This window comes from Salmo salar, chromosome ssa02 (genome assembly GCF_905237065.1).
Source record: "Salmo salar chromosome ssa02, Ssal_v3.1, whole genome shotgun sequence".
Lineage (NCBI taxonomy): Eukaryota > Metazoa > Chordata > Actinopteri > Salmoniformes > Salmonidae > Salmo > Salmo salar.
The window spans coordinates 74,785,599-74,811,774 of NC_059443.1; the positions used below are offsets into that span (position 1 = coordinate 74,785,599).

The 26,176-nt window shown below is 41.6% G+C and overlaps 1 protein-coding gene across 2 annotated transcripts in view; it reads right to left on the minus strand.

Moving 5' to 3' along the window:
- The window catches only part of LOC106585402 (adhesion G protein-coupled receptor E2), a 107,547-nt gene that overhangs the window by 60,845 nt on the left and 20,526 nt on the right, over positions 1 to 26,176 (minus strand). The window contains exon 5 of one of the 2 annotated variants that reach the window (XM_045709970.1): positions 24,434 to 24,737. The exons of the other annotated variant lie outside the window; for it this stretch is intronic. Coding sequence (XP_045565926.1) covers positions 24,732 to 24,737 — 6 coding nt within the window. The 3' untranslated portion in view covers positions 24,434 to 24,731. Of the gene's footprint in view, positions 1 to 24,433; positions 24,738 to 26,176 lie in introns of those variants that run through there. 2 annotated transcript variants of the gene reach the window in all.

Here is a 26,176-nt window from a genome sequence, read left to right on the forward strand (position 1 = left end):
ACACACACACACACACACACACACACACACACACACACACACACACACACACACACACACACACACACACAGAGTGAGGGTCTTTATGAAGTTATATAGACTACCTCCCTTCATCAACAGACACTGTGTCAGAGTTCATCCCTCTCCCTCCCTCCTTCTTCTCTCTCTCTCTCTTTCTTTCTCTCATTCTAAATGTTGAACTGTCTGTCCGTCCGTCCGTCCGTCCATCTCTCTCTCCTTTTTCATCTCTCTTGACCTCCTCTCTCTCTCCCTCTCTTAATCTCTGCCACCCTCTCTGTCCCTCTCCGAGACGTGGATGTAGATTAGATGTAGATTCCCTCCCCGAGACGTGGATGTAGATTAGATGGAGATTCCCTCCCCGAGACGTGGATGTAGATTAGATGGAGATTCCCTCCCCGAGACGTGGATGTAGATTAGATGTAGATTCCCTCCCCGAGACGTGGATGTATATTAGATGTAGATTCCCTTCCCGAGACATGGATGTAGATTCCCTCCCCGAGACGTAGATGTAGATTAGATGTAGATTCCCTCCCCGAGACGTGGATGTAGATTAGATGTAGATTCCCTCCCCGAGACGTGGATGTAGATTAGATGTAGATTCCCTTCCCGAGACGTGGATGTAGATTCCCTCCCCGAGACGTGGATGTAGATTAGATGTAGATTCCCTCCCCGAGACGTGGATGTAGATTAGATGTAGATTCCCTTCCCGAGACGTGGATGTAGATTCCCTCCCCGAGACGTAGATGTAGATTAAATGTAGATTCCCTCCCCGAGACGTAGATGTAGATTAGATGTAGATTCCCTCCCCGAGACGTGGATGTAGATTAGATGTAGATTCCCTCCCTGAGACGTGGATGTAGATTAAGGCAGCTCCCTGCACCTCTCTGATTCATAAGGGTTGAGTTAAACACGGAAGACACATTTCTGTTGAATACATTCAGTTGTACATCTGACACTTAGAAAAAAAGGTGCTATCTACAACCGACTGTCCCCATAGGATAACCGTTTGAAGAACCCTTTTTGGATCCAGGAAGAACTCTTTTGGGTTCCATACAGAACCCTTTCAACAGAGGATTCTACATAGAAACCAAAAGAGTTCTACATTGAACCAAAAAGTAAAAACACTTTATGTGGACAGCCAAAGAACCCTTTTGGAAGCATGTTTTCTAAGAGTGTAGGTATTCCCTTTGAACTCCTTCTCTGTATATTTAATCTCATGATTTTGTCAGTAGCTCTCTCTCCCCCTCTTCCCCTCTCTCTCTCCCCCCCTCTCCCACCCCTCCCCGCTTGATCTCTCTCTCTCCCCCTCTCCCACCCCTCACCGCTTGATCTCTCACTCTCTCCCTCTCCCCTCTGTCATATTATGGTAATATACAATGTTGTAATGATGTGCAAATAGTTAAAGTACAAAAGGGAAAATAAATAAACATGTATATAGGTCGTATTTACAATGATGTTTGTTATTCACTGGTTGCATTATCTTTTGGCAACAGGTCACAAATCTTGCTGCTGTGATTGCACACTGCGGTATATATGGGAGTTTATGAAAATTGGATTTGTTTTCAAATTCTTTGTGGGTCTGTGTAATCTGAGGGAAATATGTGTCTCTAATATGGTCATACATTTGGCAGGAGGTTAGGAAGTGCAGCTCAGTTTCCACCTAATTTTGTGGACAGTGTGCACATATCCTGTCTTCTCTTGACAGCCAGTTCTGCTTTCGGCGGTCTTTCTCAATAGCAAAGCTATGCTCACTCAGTCACGGCTAAGAAGTAGAGAAATCTGTCCTCGTATCAGACCTGGCTTCAAATACTATTTAAAACATTTCAGATCCTTTCATTTCTAGCCTGTCTGAAGTGCTGCATGGGCAGTTTGTACTGTAGACACTATTCTATTGGTTCAATTACGCTAGGCAAGCTCAATCAAGCCCAGATTAACAGTTTGCAAAATATATCGAGTAGTATTTGAACCCAGCTCTGACTCATTCAGGGACTCTCCAGATAGTCGACTCGTGTCAGTCCTGTTACTGTGTTGCTTCCTGGAAACAGAGACATTCTGACAGCAATAAATAACAGAACATACCCTGAACATAGTACTACATCCATAACATCCATAACATAACTACCTGAACATAGTACTACATCCATAACATCCATAACATAACTACCTGAATGTACCTTACATACAGTATGGTGACACATACCATAACATATACTAACTTATAGCATAACAGAACATAGTAGCTAAAGTATATTAAGATATTATCTTAACATATAACATAAAACTACATACCAAAGCATAGAACTGCCAAACTGTCTATACACACTAAAACTGTCTATACAGTGTATTCGGAAAGTATTCAGACCTCTTGACTTTTTCTATATTTTGTTACGTTACAGCCTTATTCTTCAATGGATTAAATATATTTTTTCTCATCAATCTACACACAATACACTAATAACAAAGCAAAAACAGGTTTCTAGAATGTTATAACATTTATTTACAAAAAATATATATCACATTTACATAAGTATTCAGACCCTTTACTCAGTAATTTCTTGAAGCACCTTTGGCAGTGATTACAGCCTTGAGTCTTCTTGGATATGACACTACAAATTTGGCACACCTGTATTTGGGGAGTTTCTCCCATTCTTCTCTGCAGATTCTCTCAAGCTCTGTCAGGTTGGATGGGAAGCGTCGCTGCACAGCTGTTTTCAGGTCTCTCCGGAGATGTTCGATCGAGTTCAAGTCTGAGCTCTGGCTGCGCCACTCAAGGACATTCAGAGACTTGTCACGAAGCCACTCCTGCGTTATCTTGGCTGTGTGCGTAGTGTTGTTGTCCTGTTTGGAAAGTGAACCTTCACCCCAGTTTAAGATTCTATGCGCTCTGGAGCAGGTTTTCATCAAGGATCTCTCTGTACTTTGCTCCGTTCATCTTTCCCTCGATCCTGACTAGTCTCCCAGTCCCTACTGCTGAAAAACATCCCCACAGCATGATGCTACCACCACCATGATTCACCGTAGGGATGGTGCCAGGTTTCCTCCAGACATGACACTTGGCATTCAGGCCAAAGAGTTCAATCTTAGTTTCACCAGACCAGAGAATATTGTTCCTCAATGGTCTGAGAGTCTTTAGGTGTATTTTGGCAAACTCCAATGAGCTGTCATGTGTCTTTTACTCAGGAGTGGCTTCCGTCTGGCCACTCTACCATGAAGTCCAGAGGTGGAGTGCTGCAGAGAAATGTGTCCTTCTGGAAGGTTCTCCCATCTCCACATAGGAACTCTGGAGCTCGGTCAGAGTGACCATCGGGTTCATGGTCACCTCCCTGACCAAGGCCCTTCTCCGCCGATCGCTCAGTTTGGCCAGGCGGCCAGGTCTAGGAAGAGTGTTGGTGATTCCAAACTTCATCCATTTAAGAATGATTGAGGCCACTGTGTTCTTAGGGACCTTCAATGCTCCAGGCATATTTTGGTACCCTTCCCCAGATCTATGCCTCGACACAATCCTGTCTAAGAGCTCTGCTGACAATTCCTTCGACCTCATGGCTTGGTTTTGCTCAACTGTGGGACCTTATCTAGACATGTGTGTGCCTTTCCAATCATGTCCAATCAATTGAATTTCCCACAGCTGGACCAATCAAGTTGGAGAAACATCTCAAGTATGATCAATGGAAACAGGATGCACCTGAGCTCAATATTGAGTCTCATAGGAAAGGGTCTGAATACTTATTTAAATAATGTATATCTGTTTTTTACTTTTAATAAATTATATAAAAAATTTAAAACACTTTTAGCCTTGTCCTTATGGGGTAAAGTGTGTGCGGAAAAAATTATTCAATCCATTTTAGAATTAGGCTGTAACAAAACAAATGATGGAAAAAGTCAAGGAGTCTGAACACTTTCCGAATGCACTACAATATACACACTAAAACTGTCTATACACTGAACAAAAATATAAACGCAACATGTAAAGTGTTGGTCCCATGTTTCAAGATGTTTCCTCCCTCTCTCTCTCCTTCTCTCACTCTTTCTATTTCACCCCTTTCTCCCTTCTTCTTCTTATCTCTCTCTCCCTGTTTCTTCTTCCTTTTCTCTCATCATCTCTCCTTCCCCCTCTCGTTCTCTCATCATCTCTCCTTCCCCCTCTCTTTCTCTCATCATCTCTCCTTCTCCCTCTCTTTCTCTCATCATCTTCTGATGAGTATATATTATTCCCTTCGCATACCACTTGTCTCTCTCTAGTTCCCTCTCTTATTCTTGACATGGAAATTAGGTTTACTCATTCACTGCTCAGTTCTCTCTCTCTCTCCCCCTCTCTGTCTCTCTCTCAGACTTCTCTGAATAGCTTCTGAAAACAAGCCCAGTGGAACATAGTGCTGAGAGAGTGCTGAGAGAGTGCTGAGAGAGTGCTGAGAGAGAGAGAGTGCAGAGAGAGAGAGAGAGAGAGAGAGAGAGAGAGATTCAACCAGATAAGCACTTTAAGCTTAGGCTCTTTTAAGACAATGTGTACATCCCAAATGACACCATATTCCCTATATAGTGCACCATTAGTCAAAAGATGTTCACTATACAGGGAATAGGGTGCCATTTGGGACACATCCAATATATCAATTAGTGATAGCCATGGGATATAGGCCTACTGGTAATACTAAGCCTGTTATTGGTGCAGAATGTATTCTTTCTGATGTCACAGTGTAAAGTGTTCCAACAAGAGGGAAACTATCAACAAAACCATGTGGGATTGTTACTTTTCTACTGATCTACATGTTGCTGCCAATACAGGGATTTACTGTATAAAAACATACAATATTGAATGTAGACTTTGTTTACATTGTTTTAATTATTTATTACTTTTATTTCTTATTCATATTTTCTTTAGGTATTTTTTTATAAAAAAATGTTTAAACAGCATTGTTGGTTAGGTCTTGTAAGTAAGCATTTCACTGTAAGGTCTACACCTGTTGTATTGTGTGACAAATAACATTTGATTTGATGTCATTAGTAAACATTTTAAAAAGTAAGAGGCCTAGAATTCCTGATTCTACTTGGATTATGTTCTAGAGGCTTCCATTAAAGAACACCCTCTGTGCTCTGTTAGACAGGTAACTCTTTATCCACAATATAGCAGGGGGTGTAAAGCCATAACACATGTTTTTCCAACAGCAGACTATGATTGATAATGTCAAAAGCCGCAATGAAGTCTAACAAAACAGCACCTACAATCTTTGTATCATCAATTTCTCTCAGCCAATCAGTAATTTGTGTAAGTGCTGTGCTTATTGAATGTTCTTCCCTGTAAGCATACTGAAAGTCTGTTGTCAATTAGTTTACTGTAAAATAGAATTGTATCTGGTCAAACACCATTTTTTCCAAAAGTTAATCAAGGGTTGGTAACAGGCTGATTGGTTGGCCTTTTGAGCCAGTAAAGGGTGCTTTACTATTCTTAAGTAGCGGAATGATTTTTGCTTCCCTCCAGGCCTGAGGGCACGCACTTTCTAGTAGGCTTAAATTGATTATAATAAATAATTAAATTGATTATTATAAATGTTGATAAATGTTTACAATATAGTTGCTAAGAGTTTATAAATCGTTAAAAGGTTTATTCATGATAGTTATTATCAAGTGTTACAATGGACACCTCTTTGTATATAATGAGATAATGTAAGATTTGTTGTCAACACTTGCAGTGCCTTTGTCCAAAAACTGCATTTCTAAACAGTTTTTTTAGAAATCCCAGTGGGAAGATTTCCAGAATCAGGAGGGAATAAACAGGAAATCCAGATTCTCCAACAGGGATTGTCACTCATGGCTGCATCTTAAAACTCTTGGTTCGTTTATTACTGGCCAACAAAATGTAGTGTGGTGGGGGGGGTATGGGGTTGCCCTGACCTGGATTTAAACCTGGGTCCAGCAACTGTTAACCTAACACATTAGCTGTTACGCCAAGAGATCCGAACAGCTTGACGAGGTTTCTACGTGTTGGGTTAAAGTTGTTTCAATAGTTGTATAGGTTTTAGAATAAAGTAGTAACAATGTACTGTACAGTTCTGCCATTGTAGAGTTCGTTAGGCACAGATCTAGGATCAGAATACAGTAAATTACTGTACAGTTCTGCCATGTAAGTGGTCCTTAGGCACAGATCCAGGATCAAAATACAGTAAATTACTGTACATTTCAGTCATTGTAGAGGTTGTCCTTAGGCACAGATCTAGGATCAGCTTAGCCAAACCAAAACCTAACTTAAATGGGCCATCCAGGATTGGTATATCCAGTTTTTTTACTTTTAAATTAGTGATTTATTGCTCTTGGTTCTTGTAGAATATAACTTATAAGCCTTGTGACCAGGTCAACAGTCGTTCCCCATCAGAACATTGAAGAATATAACTTAAAACTGCCTTGTAACCAGGTCAACTGTCATGCCCTATCAGAAAATTGAAGAATATAACTTAAAACTGCCTTGTAACCAGGTCAACTGTCGTTCCCCATCAGAACATTGAAGAATATAACTTAAAACTGCCTTGTAACCAGGTCAACTGTCGATCCCCATCAGAAGCCCAACTATAAGCTTGTTTTACTCCATTGTTTGTACACGATGTAAAGGTTTAAACATGGTTAAATCTGTCATGTTGATCTCATGGATGGTCAGTCCTTGCATCCAGAGCTCCGTCTATGATTTTCAGAGTGGTTAAATTCCTTCAGTCCCATCCCTCAGCTGTTAACCACAACAAGTGGTGGGATGACCGGTTTGTTGCTTTTTGGATCCCAGACTGCCCCTTTAAGGTTCCAACCTGGACCTTGGTCTCAGCTTAACCATGGAGATAAAGTAGAGTCTTAAAACCTGTTATGGATAGGGGGCAGTATTTTCACAGCCGGATAAAAAACATACCCGATTTAATCTGATTATTACTCCTGCCCAGAAACTAGAATATGCATATAATTATTAGCTTTGGATAGAAAACACTCCAAAGTTTCTAAAACTGTTTGAATGGTGGATGTGAGTATAACAGAACTCATTTGGCAGGCCAAAACCTGAGAAGATTCTGTACAGGAAGTACCCTGTCTGACGATTTCTTGGCCTTCTTTGCCATCTCTATCCATTACAAAGGATCTCTGCTGTTACGTGACACTTCCTACGGCTCACATGGGCTCTCAGAAGGCGGCAAAAAGCTGAATCGTGGCTTTGCAGGCTCTGGTTGAAACAAAGTAGCGCGTTTGGGTAGTGGCTGGTTACAGTACTGTGAGACTCAGGCTCGTGCCCGCGTCGACCGAATGCTTTGTTTTCTTTCCTCTGTTTACCGAAACGCAGATTCCCGGTCGGAATATTATCGCTTTTTTACGAGAAAAATGGCATAAAAATTGATTTTAAACAGCGGTTGACATGCTTCGAAGTACGGTAATGGAATATTTAGAAATCTTTTGTCACGTAATTGCGCCATGCTCGTAACCCTGATTTACCATTTCGGATAGTGTCTAGAACGCACGAACAAAACGCCGCTATTTGGATATAACTATGGATTATTTTGAAACAAACCAACATTTGTTATTGAAGTAGCAGTCCTGGGAGTGCATTCTGACGAAGACAACAAAGGTAATCAAACTTTTGTAATAGTAAATCGGAGTTTGGTCAGGGCTAAACTTGGTCGGTGTCTAAATGGCTAGCCGTGATGGCTGGGCTATCTACTGAGAATATTGCAAAATGTGCTTTCACCGAAAAGCTATTTTAAAATCGGACATATCGAGTGCATAGAGGAGTTCTGTAACTATAATTCTTAAAATAATTGTTATGTTTTTTGTGAACGTTTATCGTGAGTAATTTAGTAAATTCACCGGATGTTTGCGGGGGGTATGCTAGTTCTGAACGTCACATGCTAATGTAAAAAAGCTGTTTTTTGATATAAATATGAACTTGATTGAACAAAACATGCATGCATTGTATAACATAATGTCCTAGGGTTGTCATCTGATGAAGATCATCAAAGGTTAGTGCTGCATTTAGCTGTGGTTTTGTTTTTTGTGACATTATATGCTAGCTTGAAAAATGGGTGTCTGATTATTTCTGGCTGGGTACTCTGCTGACATAATCTAATGTTTTGCTTTCGCTGTAAAGCCTTTTTGAAATCGGACAGTGTAGTTAGATAAAGGAGAGTCTTGTCTTTAAAATGCTGTGAAATAGTCATATATTTGAAAAATGGAAGTTTTTGTAGTTTTGAGGAATTTGTAATTCGCTCCACGCCTATCATTGGATATTGGAGCAGGTGTTCCGCTAGCGGAACGTCTAGATGTAAGAGGTTAATAAACAAAGAGGTGCAGTTACTTTCAAAATGTGTGGCAAGGAAAATCCCTTTGACGTACACAGAGAGCTAACACTAATAATATGCGTGTCAAACCTTCCTGGCTCAAAGTGGAGGAGAGATTGACTTCCTCAATACTTGTATTTATGAGATGAATGGACATGTTGAATGCTGTAACTGCTGTCTTCGTAAAGAGAGGACCAAGGCGCAGCGGGTTGCATGTTCATCATCATTATTATTTATTAAATAAATGTGAACACGGAAAAAAAATAAACAAAGAGAATGACAGTTGACAGTTTCACAGGCCGCGACAACTAGCAGTGCGAAATACAACTACCCACAATTAACAAAAAAAACACATCCCTATATATAGGACTCTCAATCAAAGGCAACTACAAACACCTGCCTTCAATTGAGAGTCCAACACCCATAGAAAATACTAAACTAGAAAGAACATAGAAATACAAAAACATAGAACATAACCCAAAACCCGGAAATAATAAATCAAACACCCTTCTAAACAAACCACCACCCCGAACCACATAAAACAAATACCCTCTGCCACGTCCTGACCAAACTACAATAACAAATAACCCCTATACTGGTCAGGACGTGACAAATGCACCGAGCCCGTCTGTTTGAAATACTGGCACACAGCTCAGACACCCATGCATACCCCACAAGACATGCCACCAGAGGTCTCTTCACAGTCCCCAAGTCCAGAACAGGAGGTGCACAGTACTACATAGGGCCATGACCACATAGAACTCTATTCAACATCAAGTAACTAATGCAAACAGTAAAATTAGATAAAAAAAAACAGATAAAAATACACCTTATGGAACAGCGAAACTGTGAAGCAACACAAACATAAGCACAGACACGCATACACACACAATAACGTACGCACTATACACACACGTACACATGGATTTTGTGTTGTAGATATGTGGTAGTGGAATAGGGGTCTGAGGGCACACACTTAGTGTGTTGTGAAATCTGTTGAGAATGTTTTGTAATGTTTTTAAACTGCTTTAATGTTGCTGGACCCCAGGAAGTGTAGCTGCTGCCTTGGCTGGAACTAATGGGGATCCTTAATAAATGCAAATACAACACACCACAACACAACACATACAAATTTTAACTGGCACATCCTTATCATTCTCATAGTAGATCCAAGTTGTTGCCATGGGTAACCAAGTTTACCATCAGATACCAACTAACTAAGATACATATGAAGACATGAGACAGAGAGGAAGTTGAGATGGAGATTAAAACACCCAGAAACCCACAGCACATCAGTGCTGAAATGTTGCCACGGTAACCATCCTAGGTCGCATCCCAAATGACACCCTATTATATAGTGCTCTATGGGCCCTGGTCTAATGTAGTGCACTATATAGGGAATAGGGCCCTGGTCTAATGTAGTGCACTATATAGGGAAAAGTGTGTCATTTGGGCCTCAGCACTAGAAAGAGGAAGCTGCCAATGGAATAACGATATCTACAGCAACAGAGGAAAGTCCCTACTGTAATATATGCACCACACTCAGATCAGTTTATATATTCTCTTACTGATCATCATTATCCAGGCTTACACAGTAAAACTGAACCTAGACCTGTCCTTATGGGGTGGTTTGCAGTGGCACAACAGTAACCTCTGTTTGAGGAAGTAGCATGGGGATCAGTGAGGGTAGTGAACTCTCTAACAGTCTAGTTCAGGGGGGTCAAACTCATTTTTCCAAGTGGGCCGCATTTGGTCCTTCAACCTGGTCCGGAGGACCTCACTTAAAATGAAATATATTTCCTCGACATCCTTTTTTCTGAGATATCCATCGCTATTTGACTGTCTAAATATAAGACACCTGTACCATGTCAGATATAGAATTGTATACAATTTTGAGTTTGCATTCCAATATTACACTTTCTATACATCATAATAGAGTGTAATATAACAAAAACGTTTAAAATAGAAACACTGGATTTTTGGCATAAAAAATTGGAAAAAGTTGATTAACCAGTCTGGGCTAGGGGGCAGTATTTTCACGGCCGGATGAAAAACGTACCCAATTTAAACAAGTTACTACTCTGGCCCAGAAAGTAGAATATGCATATTATTAGTAGATTTGGATAGAGTATAACAGAACTCATATGGCAGGCAAAAACCTGAGAAAAAGTCAACCAGGAAGTGGAGGATCTGAGAATTGTAGTTCTTCTTTCTAGTCCCTTTCGAAACTACAGTATCCGTGGGGTTACGTTGCACTTCCTAAGGCTTCAATTGGCTGTCTAAAGCCTTCAGAAAGTGGTTTGAGCATTCTCCTGTCACTGGGCAGATAATAGGAGCTCAGTTTCTCCTGGCAACAAAGGGATTGGATATGCGCGGTCACGCGAGCACGCTGTTCCTTCTTTTTCTCCTTGAATGAATACGCTATAGTCCGGTTTGAATATTATCGCAATTTTACGTTAAAAATACCATAAAGATTGATTTTAAACAGCGTTTGACATGCTTCTAAGTACGGTAATGGAACATTTTGACTTTTTGTGTCTCGAATTGCACTCGCGCTTTAGCCTTTGGATAGTGCTCTGAATGTACAAACAAAAGGTAGGTATTTGGACATAACTATTTACATTTACATTTTAGTCATTTAGCAGACGCTCTTATCCAGAGCGACTTACAAATTGGTGCATTCACCTATAATATCCAGTGGAACAACCACTTTACAATAGTGCATCTAAATCTTTTAAGGGGGGGGTTAGAAGGATTACTTTATCCTATCCCAGGTATTCCTTGAAGAGGTGGGGTTTCAGGTGTCTCCGGAAGGTGGTGATTGACTCCGCTGTCCTGGCGTCGTGAGGGAGCTTGTTCCACCATTGGGATGCCAGAGCAGCGAACAGTTTTGACTGGGCTGAGCGGGAACTGTGCTTCCTCAGAGGTAGGGAGGCGAGCAGGCCAGAGGTGGATGAACGGAGTGCCCTTGTTTGGGTGTAGGGCCTGATCAGAGCCTGAAGGTACGGAGGTGCCGTTCCCCTCACAGCTCCGTAGGCAAGCACCATGGTCTTGTAGCGGATGCGAGCTTCGACTGGAAGCCAGTGGAGAGAGCGGAGGAGCGGGGTGACGTGAGAGAACTTGGGAAGGTTGAACACCAGACGGGCTGCGGCGTTCTGGATGAGTTGTAGGGGTTTAATGGCACAGGCAGGGAGCGCAGCCAACAGCGAGTTGCAGTAATCCAGACGGGAGATGACAAGTGCCTGGATTAGGACCTGCGCCGCTTCCTGTGTGAGGCAGGGTCGTACTCTGCGAATGTTGTAGAGCATGAACCTACAGGATCGGGTCACCGCCTTGATGTTGGTGGAGAACGACAGGGTGTTGTCCAGGGTCACGCCAAGGCTCTTAGCACTCTGGGAGGAGGACACAAGGGAGTTGTCAACCGTGATGGCGAGATCATGGAACGGGCAGTCCTTCCCCGGGAGGAAGAGCAGCTCCGTCTTGCCGAGGTTCAGCTTGAGGTGGTGATCCGTCATCCACACTGATATGTCTGCCAGACATGCAGAGATGCGATTCGCCACCTGGTTGTCAGAAGGGGAAAGGAGAAGATTAATTGTGTGTCATCTGCATAGCAATGATATGAGAGACCATGTGAGGATATGACAGAGCCAAGTGACTTGGTGTATAGCGAGAATAGGAGTGGGCCAAGAACAGAGCCCTGGGGGACACCAGTGGTGAGAGCACGTGGTGCGGAGACAGATTCTCGCCACGCCACCTGGTAGGAGCGACCTGTCAGGTAGGACGCAATCCAAGCGTGCGCGGTGCCGGAGATGCCCAGCTCGGAGAGGGTGGAGAGGAGGATCTGATGGTTCACGGTATCAAAGGCAGCAGATAGGTCTAGAAGGATGAGAGCAGAGGAGAGAGAGTTAGCTTTAGCAGTGCGGAGAGCCTCCGTGACACAGAGAAGAGCAGTCTCAGTTGAATGCCCAGTCTTGAAACCTGACTGATTAGGATCAAGAAGGTCATTCTGAGAGAGATAGCAAGAGAGCTGGCCAAGCACGGCGCGTTCAAGAGTTTTGGAGAGAAAGGAAAGAAGGGATACTGGCCTGTAGTTGTTGACATCGGAGGGATCGAGTGTAGGTTTTTTTCAGAAGGGGTGCAACTCTCGCTCTCTTGAAGACGGAAGGGACGTAGCCAGCGGTCAAGGATGCGTTGATGAGCGAGGTGAGGTAGGGGAGAAGGTCTCCGGAAATGGTCTGGAGAAGAGAGGAGGGGATAGGGTCAAGTGGGCAGGTTGTTGGGCGGCCGGCCGTCACAAGACGCGAGATTTCATCTGGAGAGAGAGGGGAGAAAGAGGTCAAAGCACAGGGTAGGGCAGTGTGAGCAGGACCAGCAGTGTCGTTTGACTTAGCAAACGAGGATCGGATGTCGTCAACCTTCTTTTCAAAATGGTTGACGAAGTCATCCGCAGAGAGGGAGGAGGGGGGGGGAGGAGGATTCAGGAGGGAGGAGAAGGTAGCAAAGAGCTTCCTAGGGTTAGAGGCAGATGCTTGGAGTTTAGAGTGGTAGAAAGTGGCTTTAGCAGCAGAGACAGAAGAGGAAAATGTAGAGAGGAGGGAGTGAAAGGATGCCAGGTCCGCAGGGGAGGCGAGTTTTCCTCCATTTCCGCTCGGCTGCCCGGAGCCCTGTTCTGTGAGCTCGCAGTGAGTCGTCGAGCCACGGAGCAGGAGGGGAGGACCGAGCCGGCCTGGAGGATAGGGGACAGAGGAAATCGAAGGATGCAGAGAGGGAGGAGAGGAGGGTTGAGGAGGCAGAATCAGGAGATAGGTTGGAGAAGGTTTGAGCAGAGGGAAGAGATGATAGGATGGAAGAGGAGAGAGTAGCGGGAGAGAGAGAGCGAAGGTTGGGACGGCGCAATACCATCCGAGTAGGGGAGAGTGAGAAGTGTTGGATGAGAGCGAGAGGGAAAAGGATACAAGGTAGTGGTCGGAGACTTGGAGGGGAGATGCAATGAGATTAGTGGAAGAACAGCATCTAGTAAAGATGAGGTCAAGCGTATTGCCTGCCTTGTGAGTAGGGGGGAAGGTGAGAGGGTGAGGTCGAAAGAGGAGAGGAGTGGAAAGAAGGAGGCAGAGAGGAATGAGTCGAAGGTAGACGTGGGGAGGTTAAAGTCACCCAGAACTGTGAGAGGTGAGCCATCCTCAGGAAAGGAACTTATCAAGGCGTCAAGCTCATTGATGAACTCTCCAAGGGAACCTGGAGGGCGATAAATGATAAGGATGTTAAGCTTGAAAGGGCTGGTAACTGTGACAGCATGGAATTCAAATGAGGAGATAGACAGATGGGTCAGGGGAGAAAGAGAGAATGTCCACTTGGGAGAGATGAGGATGCCAGTGCCACCACCCCGCTGGCTCGATGCTCTAGGGGTATGCGAGAACACGTAGTCAGACGAGGAGAGAGCAGTAGGAGTAGCAGTGTTATCTGTGGTGATCCATGTTTCCGTCAGCGCCAGGAAGTCTAGGGACTGGAGGGTAGCATAGGCTGAGATGAACTCAGCCTTGTTGGCCGCAGACCGGCAGTTCCAGAGGCTGCCGGAGACCTGGAACTCCACGTGGGTCGTGCGCGCTGGGACCACCAGGTTAGAGTGGCAGCGGCCACGCGGTGTGGAGCGTTTGTATGGCCTGTGCAGAGGAGAGAGAACAGGGATAGGCAGACACATAGTAGACAAGCTACAGAAGAGGCTACGCTAATGCAAATGAGATTGGAGTGACAAGTGGACTACACGTCTCGAATGTTCAGGAAGTTAAGCTTACGTTGCAAAAATGTTATTGACTAAAATGATACAGTACTGCTGGCTGGTGGAGTAGGCTAGCTAGCAGTGGCTGCGTTGTTGACTTTGAACGTGTAGCTGTCTAGGTAACCTCGGTAGTTTCAGTACTACACCTTGTCATGATACAAAGCAACTTTGTAGCTAGCTAGCTAACATAACACTAATCAAGACGTTCCTTGTAGTGTATTTAGTTTCAACAATGCTGCTCGTCGGTAATAGTTGGCTAGGTTAGGAAAAATGGCGTCGCGGGGGACGGAAATAGCTGGCTAGCTAACCTCGATGGCTGGCTAGCTAACAATTATCAATTAACAATTATCAAGCTATGACAAAGACAACTAGGTAGCTAGCTAGGTAACACTGCACTAGTCAAATCGTTCCGTTGTGAAGTATTAGTAACTACAGCGCTGCTAGTCGGTAACGGATGGCTATCTGGCAGTGGGTTAATGATGACTAGGATTATTTGGAACAAAAACAACATTTCTTGTGGAAGTAGCAGTGGAAGTAGTAGTCCTGGGAGTGCATTCTGACGAAGATCAGCAAAGGTAAGAGAATATTTATAATACTATTTCTGAGTTTAGTTGACCCCAGAACTTGGCGGGTATCTGTATAGCTTGCTTTGATGGCTGAGCTATGTACTCAGTATATTGAAAAATGTGTTTTCTCCGTAAAGCTATTTTAAAATTTGACAAAGCGGTTGCATCCAGGAGTAGTCTATCTATAATTCTTTAATTACTTGTTATATATTTTTTCAACGTTTATGATGAGTATTTTTGTAAATTGATGTGCACATTCACCGGAAGTTTTTGTGGGAATATATTTTCTGAACATCAGGCGCCAATGTAAAATGCTGTTTTTGGATAGAAATATGAACTTTATCGAACAAAACATACATGTATTGTGTAACATAATGTCCTAGGAGTGTCACCTGATGAAGATCGTCAAAGGTTAGGGCTTCATTTAGCTATGTTTTGGGTTTTATTGACACATGTCCTTGCTTGGAAAAAGGCTGTGTGATTATTTTTGTCTATGTACTCTCCTAACATAATCTAATGTTTTGCTTTCGCTGTAAAACCTTTTTGAAATCGGACAATGTGGTTACATCAAGGAGAAGCGTATCTTTAAAATAGTTGTATGTTTGAGAAAGTTGAATTTTGACATTTTGTTGTTTTTGAATTTTTCCGCCCTGATATTTCACTGGCTGTGTCCCGCAGGTGGGACGCTAGCGTCCCACGTAGCCCTGAGAAGTTAATTGTGAAATTATGAAAATGATTAAGAAACATTCCACCCTTGAGGCCACTACTCTCCTTTGTTCTGAAGTGTACACTCCTTCACTACTTCAAATCTAAAAGCATTTGATTGGTGGAGGCATGCTAGCGTGACTTCAGTGAAGGAAAGTGAACAAGTGTACCCTTCACGAGAAAGGAGAGATTATTGGGATGCACCCCGAGTCTTAGTTCTGCCGGATGCAAGACGATGTGGTGGGGTCACAGTTCATACTGGTTTAGGGTACGGGGTCACATTCAAGTCCGACTACAATGCAGTCGTTGCATTGCTTCAACCAATGGCTGCGTGCTACGTCGCTGTATTTGTATTTGTATTTATTCTGGATCCACATTAGTTCCTGTCAAGTCAGCAGCTACTCTTCCTCTTCCAGCAAAATTAAGGCAATTTTAAAAACATTACAATACATTAATAACACATTTTACAACAAATTAAGTGTGTGCCCTCAGTCCTCTACTCTTCTACCACTTATCTACAACACAAAATCCATGTGTACATGTGTGTATACTACGTATGTTATCTTGTGTTTATATGCATTTGTCTAAGTTTGTGTTGCTTCACAGTCCCCGCTGTTCCATAAGGTGTATTTTTTTAAATCAAATTTTACAATTGGCATCAGTTACTTGATGTGGAATAGAGTTCCATGTAGTCTTGGCTCTATGTAGTACTGTGCTCCTCCCACAGTCTGTTCTGGACTTACAGCTCAGTCAGGCATCAGATTGCTGCTATGTCATGTGATGGGTACAGCTGTGAGTTCAGGCAGACATCTGGATTGGAATGTGGCCAAAAAATAGGGGTCATGGGATTAGAGGTCAGGAGTCGGTGGTTAGAGATCAGAGATCAGGGCGGGCTCAGGGGTCAGGGCTAGCATGGCCTCAGCCGTCTCATCTGTGCCGGGTGCAGTGCTGTTACCCTGGTTACTAAGCCCTGACAGACAGGTGTATCGACCAGGTGTGTTTGTGCACATGCCCAGAGGGCTGCGCACCGAGGGAACCCACACACACTCATCCTCATCTGTAGAGGACACACACACACACAAGCTAAGCTGAGACCCACGCATCACACACACACACACACACACGGATGCACAAATACACACACTTATCCTCATCTGTAGTGAACACACACAAAGCAACCCGAGCCCTTGCCACACACACACAGATGCACAAACATACACGGACACACAAACATGCCGGTCTCACCTATCAATCACACTTGCACAAACCAAACAGGGTATCCATTACAACCGTTTCCGTGCTGATGTGACAACATCACATTATTTGCGTTGTCGTGGAAATTACCACCAGGGACTCAAAGTCAAACTTAAATGAATCATTCTTTACTATCAGCAAACTGAAGAGGTTCCAACAAACTTAATGCACCATAATACACATCAGTCGGGAGCTCTGCCGGGGCAGTCCCATTAGTTTCTTATACGGCTATCCAAACAATTCATATAAGCATGATTTACATTATTCATTATTCATCATCAACGTTGGTTCCTGCACGTGACTGACTGACTGACACCTAACAAAGACTCTTCTCTCAAATCTGGGATCTTGAAACTGAGATACTCCTTTTGGTCCCAGAACAATGTTCTGGGCATACTGCTTATTGGTCTGAGGAGGAGGTCACAGTCACCTGCACGAACCAAGAAAGAGTGAGAGGAGATGCTGTGTACAATTCAATGCTACCTCTTCAGACAGCAACATTTTCCCTCACGTTCCCTCCTTGTATTACTCTGTGATAATTATCGTTAAAATTTAACCTGTTAGGGCTAGGGGGCAGCATTTGCACGTCTGGATAAAAAAAATGTACCCGATTTAATCTGGTTACTAATCCTACCCAGTAACTAGAATATGCATATACTTATTATATATGGATAGAAAACACTCTAAAGTTTCTAAAACTGTTTGAATGGTGTCTGTGAGTATAACAGAACTCATTTGGCAGGCAAAACCCTGAGACATTTTCTGACAGGAAGTGGATACCTGATGTGTTGTATTACCTTTAAACCTATCCCATTGAAAAACACAGGGGCTGAGGAATATTTTGGCACTTCCTATTGCTTCCACTAGATGTCACCAGCCTTTACAAAGTGTTTTGAGTCTTCTGGAGGGAGATCTGACCGAACAAGAGCCATGGAACGATGATGTCCCATTAGACACCTGGTGCGCGAGTTCATGTTGGGTACCCTCGTTCCAATACGTTATAAAAGAGTATGCATTCGTCCACCTTGAATATTATTCATGTTCTGGTTAAAAAAGGCCCTAATGATTTATGCTATACAACGTTTGACATGTTTGAACGAACGTAAATATATTTTTTCCCCTCGTTCATGACGAGAAGTCCGGCTGGCTTAGATCATGTGCTAACAAGAGGGAGATTTTTGGACATAAATGATGAGCTTTTTTGAACAAAACTACATTCGTTATGGACCTGTGATACCTGGAACTGACATCTGATGAAGAGAATCAAAGGTAATGGATTATTTACATAGTATTTTCGATTTTAGATCTCCCCAACATGACGTCTAGTCTGTATCGCAGCACGTATTTTCTGGGCGCAGTGCTCAGATTATTGCAAAGTGTGATTTCCCAGTAAGGTTATTTTTAAATCTGGCAAGTTGATTGCGTTCAAGAGATGTAAATCTATAATTCTTTAAATGACAATATAATATTTTACCAATGTTTTCTAATTTTAATTATTTAATTTCTGACGCTGACTTGACTGCCGGTTATTGGAGGGAAACGATTTCCTCAACATCAATGCCATAGTAAAACGCTGTTTTTGGATATAAATATGAACTTGATAGAACTAAAAATGCATGCATTGTCTAACATAATGTCCTAGGAGTGTCATCTGATGGAGATTGTAAAAGGTTAGTGCATCATTTTAGCTGGTTTTATGGTTTTGGTGACCCTGTCTTTGACTTGACAAAACATTACACACAACTCTTGTAAATGTACTGTCCTAACATACTCTAAATTTATGCTTTCGCCGTAAAACCTTTTTGAAATCGTAAAACGTGGTTAGATTAACCTCTTGGGGCTAGGTGGGACGCTAGCGTGCCACCCGTGGTGCACTCCATCAACAGCACGTGCATTTCAAGAGCGGCAAATTTGAATCCAAATAAATGTCAAAATTCAAATTTTTCAAAAATACAACTATGTTACACCATTTGAAAGATAAACATCTCCTTAATCTAACCACGTTTTACGATTTCAAAAAGGTTTTACGGCGAAAGCATAAATTTAGAGTATGTTAGGACAGTACATTTACAAGAGTTGTGTGTAATGTTTTGTCAAGTCAAAGACAGGGTCACCAAAACCATAAAACCAGCTAAAATGATGCACTAACCTTTTACAATCTCCATCAGATGACACTCCTAGGACATTATGTTAGACAATGCATGCATTTTTAGTTCTATCAAGTTGATATTTATATACAAAAACAGCGTTTTACTATGGCATTGATGTTGAGGAAATCGTTTCCCTCCAATAACCGGCAGTCAAGTCAGCGTCACAAATTAAATAATTAAAATTAGAAAACATTGGTAAAATATTATATTGTCATTTAAAGAATTATAGATTTACATCTTTTGAACGCAATCAACTTGCCAGATTTAAAAATAACCTTACTGGGAAATCACACTTTGCAATAATCTGAGCACTGTGCCCAGAAAAATACGGCGTTGCGATACAGACTAGACGTCATGTTGGGGAGATCTAAAATCGAAAATACTATGTAAATAATCCATTACCTTTGATTCTCTTCATCAGATGTCACTTCCAGGTATCACAGGTCCATAACGAATGTAGTTTTGTTCAAAAAAGCTCATCATTTATGTCCAAAAATCTCCGTCTCGTTAGCACATGATGTAAGCCAGCCGGACTTCTCGTCATGAACGAGGGGAAAAATATATTTCCGTTCGTTCAAACATGTCAAACGTTGTATAGCATAAATCATTAGGGCCTTTTTTAACCAGAACATGAATAATATTCAAGGTGGACGAATGCATAGTCTTTTATAACGTATTGGAACGAGGGTACCCAACATGAAGTAGCGCGCCAGGTGTCTAATGGGACATCACCGTTCCATGGCTCTTGTTCGGTCAGATCTCCTCCAGAAGACTCAAAACACTTTGTAAAGGCTGGTGACATCTAGTGGAAGCAATAGGAAGTGCCAAAATATTCCTAAACCCCTGTGTTTTTCAATGGGATAGGTTTAAAGTCAATACAACACATCAGGTATCCACTTCCTGTCAGAAAATGTCTCAGGGTTTTGCCTGCCAAATGAGTTCTGTTATACTCACAGACACCATTCAAACAGTTTTGGAAACTTTAGAGTGTTTTCTATCCATATATAATAAGTATATGCATATTCTAGTTACTGGGTAGGATTAGTAACCAGATTAAATCGGGTAATTTTTTTTTATCCAGACGTGCAAATGCTGCCCCCTAGACCCAACAGGTTAAGGAGATGTTTATCTTTCAAAGGGTGTAAAATAGTTGTATGTTTGAAAAATTTGAATTTTGACATTTATTTGGATTCAAATTTGCCGCTCTTGAAATGCACCTGCTGTTGATGGAGTGCACCACGGGTGGCACGCTAGCGTCCCACCTAGCCCATAGAGGTTAAGCTATCAAAGAAGGTTCTTTACTTCTATTAAAGTAAGTGGAATCAACACATAAAACCAGACACTTTATCCTTCCAAACCATTCACTCTGGGTTGTAAAACCTTTGCCATAACCTCTAGAGAGGACAGACCTGATTCAGGAAATCCAGACAAACTATTTACTGTATGACAAATTATTACCTCTACCAATATTCTTAATACAAATGTCTAAGTCAAATGTCAAATAGAATAACAACACACTGTTGAAAACGTTTTTGTAAATTGGCTTATACTCCCCTGTAACATTGGCAACCTCACCGCAGTTACAGGGTCAGGTTGTTAGAGGGCTAATCCTTAGGGAGAAATACCGACCATACAGCAGACCCAATCTGGAGAGATTTTTTTTGAAGCAAGACAAAAACAAAACAAACAAAACAACATCCAACAAACAAAACAACAACCCCAATACAAGCACAATACAACCAACAACGAAAAACAACAACCACAATACACTTCTTCTCTTTTGACACATGACTCACATCGTGTTTCATGCATCCAAAAAAAACAACAACACTGCCGGTTAAGTTAAAAATAAACAAATCAGAATAACAAATACAATTAAATTACAACCCTTGATAACTCCATAAGGAAATAATTGTATCCCCTAAGGTAATTAAAGGAATAGTAATATAGACTGGAGACAGGTTTCCCTCATTCAGGGGCAGCGCTCTCTCTCTCTCTCTCCTCCTCATGGTCTGAATCACACATAGGACTATTGATAAAACATGTGTGTGACTGATTTAAATTATAAACTTCTTCCTAATTATCAGTGTTTACATATTACATTTAAATCTCACCCAATGTCTCTAGCCTTTCTAGTGATGGTGATTAGGCCTCACCAGAAAGTCAGAATAGAGGTCGGAGGACATTCAACCCTATTAAGTGAGTCTTTCCCCTTTCTTTCCCTGTACTTCAGAATCAAAATTTAAAGGCATTACAAACATTTCAAACATTTTGTGTACAAGGTTTACACTGGGGTTTTCAGTAAATTTCTTATCAGGACAATTTACGGTTGTGCAACATTTGTACAAACAAAATGGCCAGGCCTTACTTAATTTGGGATCTCCCTTAACCTCTTGGGGCTAGGTGGGACGCTAGCGTGCCACCCGTGGTGCACTCCATCAACAGCAGGTGCATTTCAAGAGCGGCAAATTTGAATCCAAATAAATGTCAAAATTCAAATTTTTCAAAAATACAACTATGTTACACCATTTGAAAGATAAACATCTCCTTAATCTAACCACGTTTTACGATTTCAAAAAGGTTTTACGGCGAAAGCATAAATTTAGAGTATGTTAGGACAGTACATTTACAAGAGTTGTGTGTAATGTTTTGTCAAGTCAAAGACAGGGTCACCAAAACCATAAAACCAGCTAAAATGATGCACTAACCTTTTACAATCTCCATCAGATGACACTCCTAGGACATTATGTTAGACAATGCATGCATTTTTAGTTCTATCAAGTTCATATTTATATCCAAAAACAGCGTTTTACTATGGCATTGATGTTGAGGAAATCGTTTCCCTCCAATAACCGGCAGTCAAGTCAGCGTCAGAAATTAAATAATTAAAATTAGAAAACATTGGTAAAATATTATATTGTCATTTAAAGAATTATAGATTTACATCTCTTGAACGCAATCAACTTGCCAGATTTAAAAATAACCTTACTGGGAAATCACACTTTGCAATAATCTGAGCACTGCGCCCAGAAAAATACGCGTTGCGATACAGACTAGACGTCATGTTGGGGAGATCTAAAATCGAAAATACTATGTAAATAATCCATTACCTTTGATTCTCTTCATCAGATGTCACTTCCAGGTATCACAGGTCCATAACGAATGTAGTTTTGTTCAAAAAAGCTCATCATTTATGTCCAAAAATCTCCGTCTCGTTAGCACATGATGTAAGCCAGCCGGACTTCTCGTCATGAACGAGGGGAAAAAATATATTTCCGTTCGTTCAAACATGTCAAACGTTGTATAGCATAAATCATTAGGGCCTTTTTTACCAGAACATGAATAATATTCAAGGTGGACGAATGCATACTCTTTTATAACGTATTGGAACGAGGGTACCCAACATGAACTAGCGCGCCAGGTGTCTAATGGGACATCACCGTTCCATGGCTCTTGTTCGGTCAGATCTCCCTCCAGAAGACTCAAAACACTTTGTAAAGGCTGGTGACATCTAGTGGAAGCAATAGGAAGTGCCAAAATATTCCTAAACCCCTGTGTTTTTCAATGGGATAGGTTTAAAGTCAATACAACACATCAGGTATCCACTTCCTGTCAGAAAATGTCTCAGGGTTTTGCCTGCCAAATGAGTTCTGTTATACTCACAGACACCATTCAAACAGTTTTGGAAACTTTAGAGTGTTTTCTATCCATATATAATAAGTATATGCATATTCTAGTTACTGGGTAGGATTAGTAACCAGATTAAATCGGGTACATTTTTTTTATCCAGACGTGCAAATGCTGCCCCCTAGACCCAACAGGTTAATGGCAGGTAGCCTAAGGGGCAGCAGGTATACTAGTGGTTAGAGCATTGGGCCAATAAACGAAAGGTTGCAAGATCGAATCCCCGAGCTGACAAGATAAAAATCTGTTGTTCTTCCCCTGAACAAGGCAGTAAACCCACTGTTCCAGGGTCATCATTGTAAATAAGAATTTGTTTTAAATGACTTGCCTAGTTAACCTCTTGACGGTCACCTAGGATAGGGGGGGCGCCACAGCGCATTTTGAAAAAAAAATTGTGCCCATTTTAAACGGCCTACTACTCAAACTCAGAAGCTAGGATATGAATATAATTAATACTTGTGGATAGAAAACACCCTAAAGTTTCTAAAACTGTTTGAATGGTGTCTGTGAGTATAACAGAACTCATATGGCAGTCAAAACCCCGAGACAGATCGAAACAGGAAGTGGAATTCTGAATTGCAAACTCAACTTCATCACGTTGCCTATTAATCACACCGTGAGCTATGGTTCATTGAGCACTTCCTATTGCTTCCACTAGATGTCCCCAGTCTTTACAAAGTGATTTGAGTCTCCTACTGTGAAAACTGACAGAATGACACGCTGTGGAACGTGGTCACACGGAGAGGGCCATCACCATTATGACGCCGGTGCCCCTGGTTACCCTCCCCTTTCGAAACGTTTTGAAACAAAATGCAATCGTCCCCCTCGAATCTTATTGGAGCTCTGGTTGAAAAAGGCCCTAAAGATTTATGTTATACAACGTTTGACATGTTTGAACGAACCTAAATAAGAAAAAAATGCATTTTGTTGAAAGAGTAGCCCCGCGCACTTCGGTACTTTTGGTGCAGCCTTCAGAACGCGCTAACAACAACAAGCTAATGGAACATAAAGGATGAACTTTTTCGAACGAAAATACATTTGTTGTGGACCTGGGATCCCTGGAAGTGCCTAAGGATGAAGATAATCAAAGGTAAGGGATTATTGACAATAGTATACAAGACTAGATTTGATATGCGATTGTTCCAAGATGGCTAGCCTATTGCTATTGCTAGCCTATTGTTCTGAGTATCGCATCCCCTTTTATCGCAAAGTGTGATTACCCAGTAAAGTTATTTTTAAATCTGGCATTACAGGTGCTTTCAAGAGATATTCATCTATAAATCTTAGAATGACAATATTACATTTTAAAAATGTTTTCGAATAGTAATTTAGTAAATTGTAGCGCTGTTTCATCGGATGCATTTGAGGGAAAATAGTTAGTCAACGTTACGTACCGATGTAAAATGCTGTTTTTATATATAAATATGAACTTTATCGAACAAAAGAATGCATGTATTGTGTAACATGATGTCCTAGGTGTGTCATCTGATGAAGATTGTCAAAGGTTAGTGCTGCATTTAGCTGTTTTTTGGTTATTTGTGATGCATGTGGTTGGTTGGAAAATGGCTATGTGGCTACTTTTACGATATACTCCTCTAACATAATCTAATGTTTTGATTTTGCTGTAAAGCCTTTTTGAAATCGGACAACGTGGTTCAATTAAGGAGAGGTGTATCTATAAAACGGTTTAATTTGAAAAACAAATTGAAAACATTTTTTTATTAAATTTTGTTATGCTAATGAGGATAGGATTTTTCGCTGGATGTCTGTCCCGCATACGGGACGGAGGCCGCACAGGGGTTAAATAAAGGTTCAATAATTATAAATAAAAACACAGCCGGATCCAGGTATCTTTATACTGTATAGTACTACAGTCTCACTAACTGTTCTCCTAAGTCAAATGCCTCAGCTAGCCTTTCAAAAGGAAATGTACACAATCTGTAACCGCTCTGTAATGCCAGATGCAAGGAGACGAGAAGTAAGTACAGGGAATGATTATTTAATGGATTAACAGACATGAAAAACAGGAACAGCGTCTGGACAGGAGAAACAAAACAACATCAATGCAGACACAGAAAATTAACTGGAGGGGGTGACAGATATAGGGTAGATAATCAATGACATGATGGAGTCCAGGTGAGTCCAATGAAGCGCTGGGGCGCGTAGCGATGATGAGAGGTGTGAGTAATGATGAGCCACCTGGAGACCTCGAGCATCAGAGAAGGGGAGGAGAAGCAGACGTGACAAAACCATTGGTAAACTCATCATATTGGGCATTCCATCAGTTCTGGAAGGAAGAAAATAAACATGTACTTAGTTTTCACTATGCTACATCTTAATCAGTCCTAAAAAGTCTTCATCTTAATCGAGCTTACTGCATCTAGGGCAGGAATTCTTCATAAAACCATGTGTATACAGAATCATACTTCAGACACATCAGATGATAGTGTCCCATTAAGCGGAATAGGCACCATCGAAAATAAACAATCCCAATGCCCCTTTCTTGTAATCTTATCATTTTTAACCTGTTGCATTGACATGCAGTACCAGTCAAAAGTTTGGACACACCTACTCATTCAAGGGTTTTTCTTTATTTTTACTATTTTCTACATTGTAGAATAATAGGGAAGACATCAAAACTATGAAATAACACATACGGAACCATGTAGTAACTAAAGTTTTAAACAAATCAAAATACATTTTATGTTTTAGATTCTTCAAAGTAGCCACCCTTTGACATGATGACAGCTTTGCAAACTCTTGGCATTCTCTAAACCAGCTTTTCCTTGAATGCTTTTCCAAATGTCTTGAAGGAGTTCCCACATATGCTGAGCACTTGTTGGCTGCTTTTCCTTCACTATGCGGTCCAACTCATCCCAAACCATGTAAATTGGGTTGAGGTCGGGTGATTGTGGAGGCCAGGTCATCAGATGCAGCACTCCATCATTTTCCTTCTTGATCAAATAGCCCTTACAAGTGCAAACCAGATTGGATGGCGTATCACTGCAGAATACACCTCCTCCTCCATGCTTCACGGTGGGAACAACACATGCAGAGATCATCCGTTCACCTACTCTGTGTCTCAAAAAGACATGGCGGTTGGAACCAAAAATCTCAAATATGGACTCATCAGACCAAAGGACAAATTTTCACGGTTTAATGTCTATTGCTCGTGTTTCTTGGCCCAAGCAAGTCTCTTCTTATTATTGGAGTCATTTAGTAGTGGTTTCTTTGCAGCAATTCGACCATGAAGGCCTGATTCATGCAGTCTCCTCTGAACAGCTGATGTTGAGATGTGTCTGTTACTTGAACTGTGAACCATTTATTTGGGATGCAAATTCTGAGGCTGGTAACTATAATACTTATCCTCTGCAGCAAAGGTATTTCTGGGTTTTCCTTTCCTGTGGCGGTCCTCATGAGAGCAATTTTCATCATAGCGCTTGATGTTTTTTGCGACTGCACTTGAAGAAACTTTTAACTTCTTATGGTCAGGTGGGACAGTAGCGTCCCACCTGGCCAACATCCGGTGAAATTGCAGAGCGCGAAATTCAAACTACAGAATTATCAATATTTAACTTTCATAAAATCACAAGTGTAATACATCAAAATAAAGCTTAACTTCTTGTTAATCCAGCCGCTCTGTCAGATTTTAAAAAGGCAGGTGCGACACAAAAGTGAGAAATAGCGATGTAAAAAATGCCTTACGTTTGATGATCTTCTTCTGTT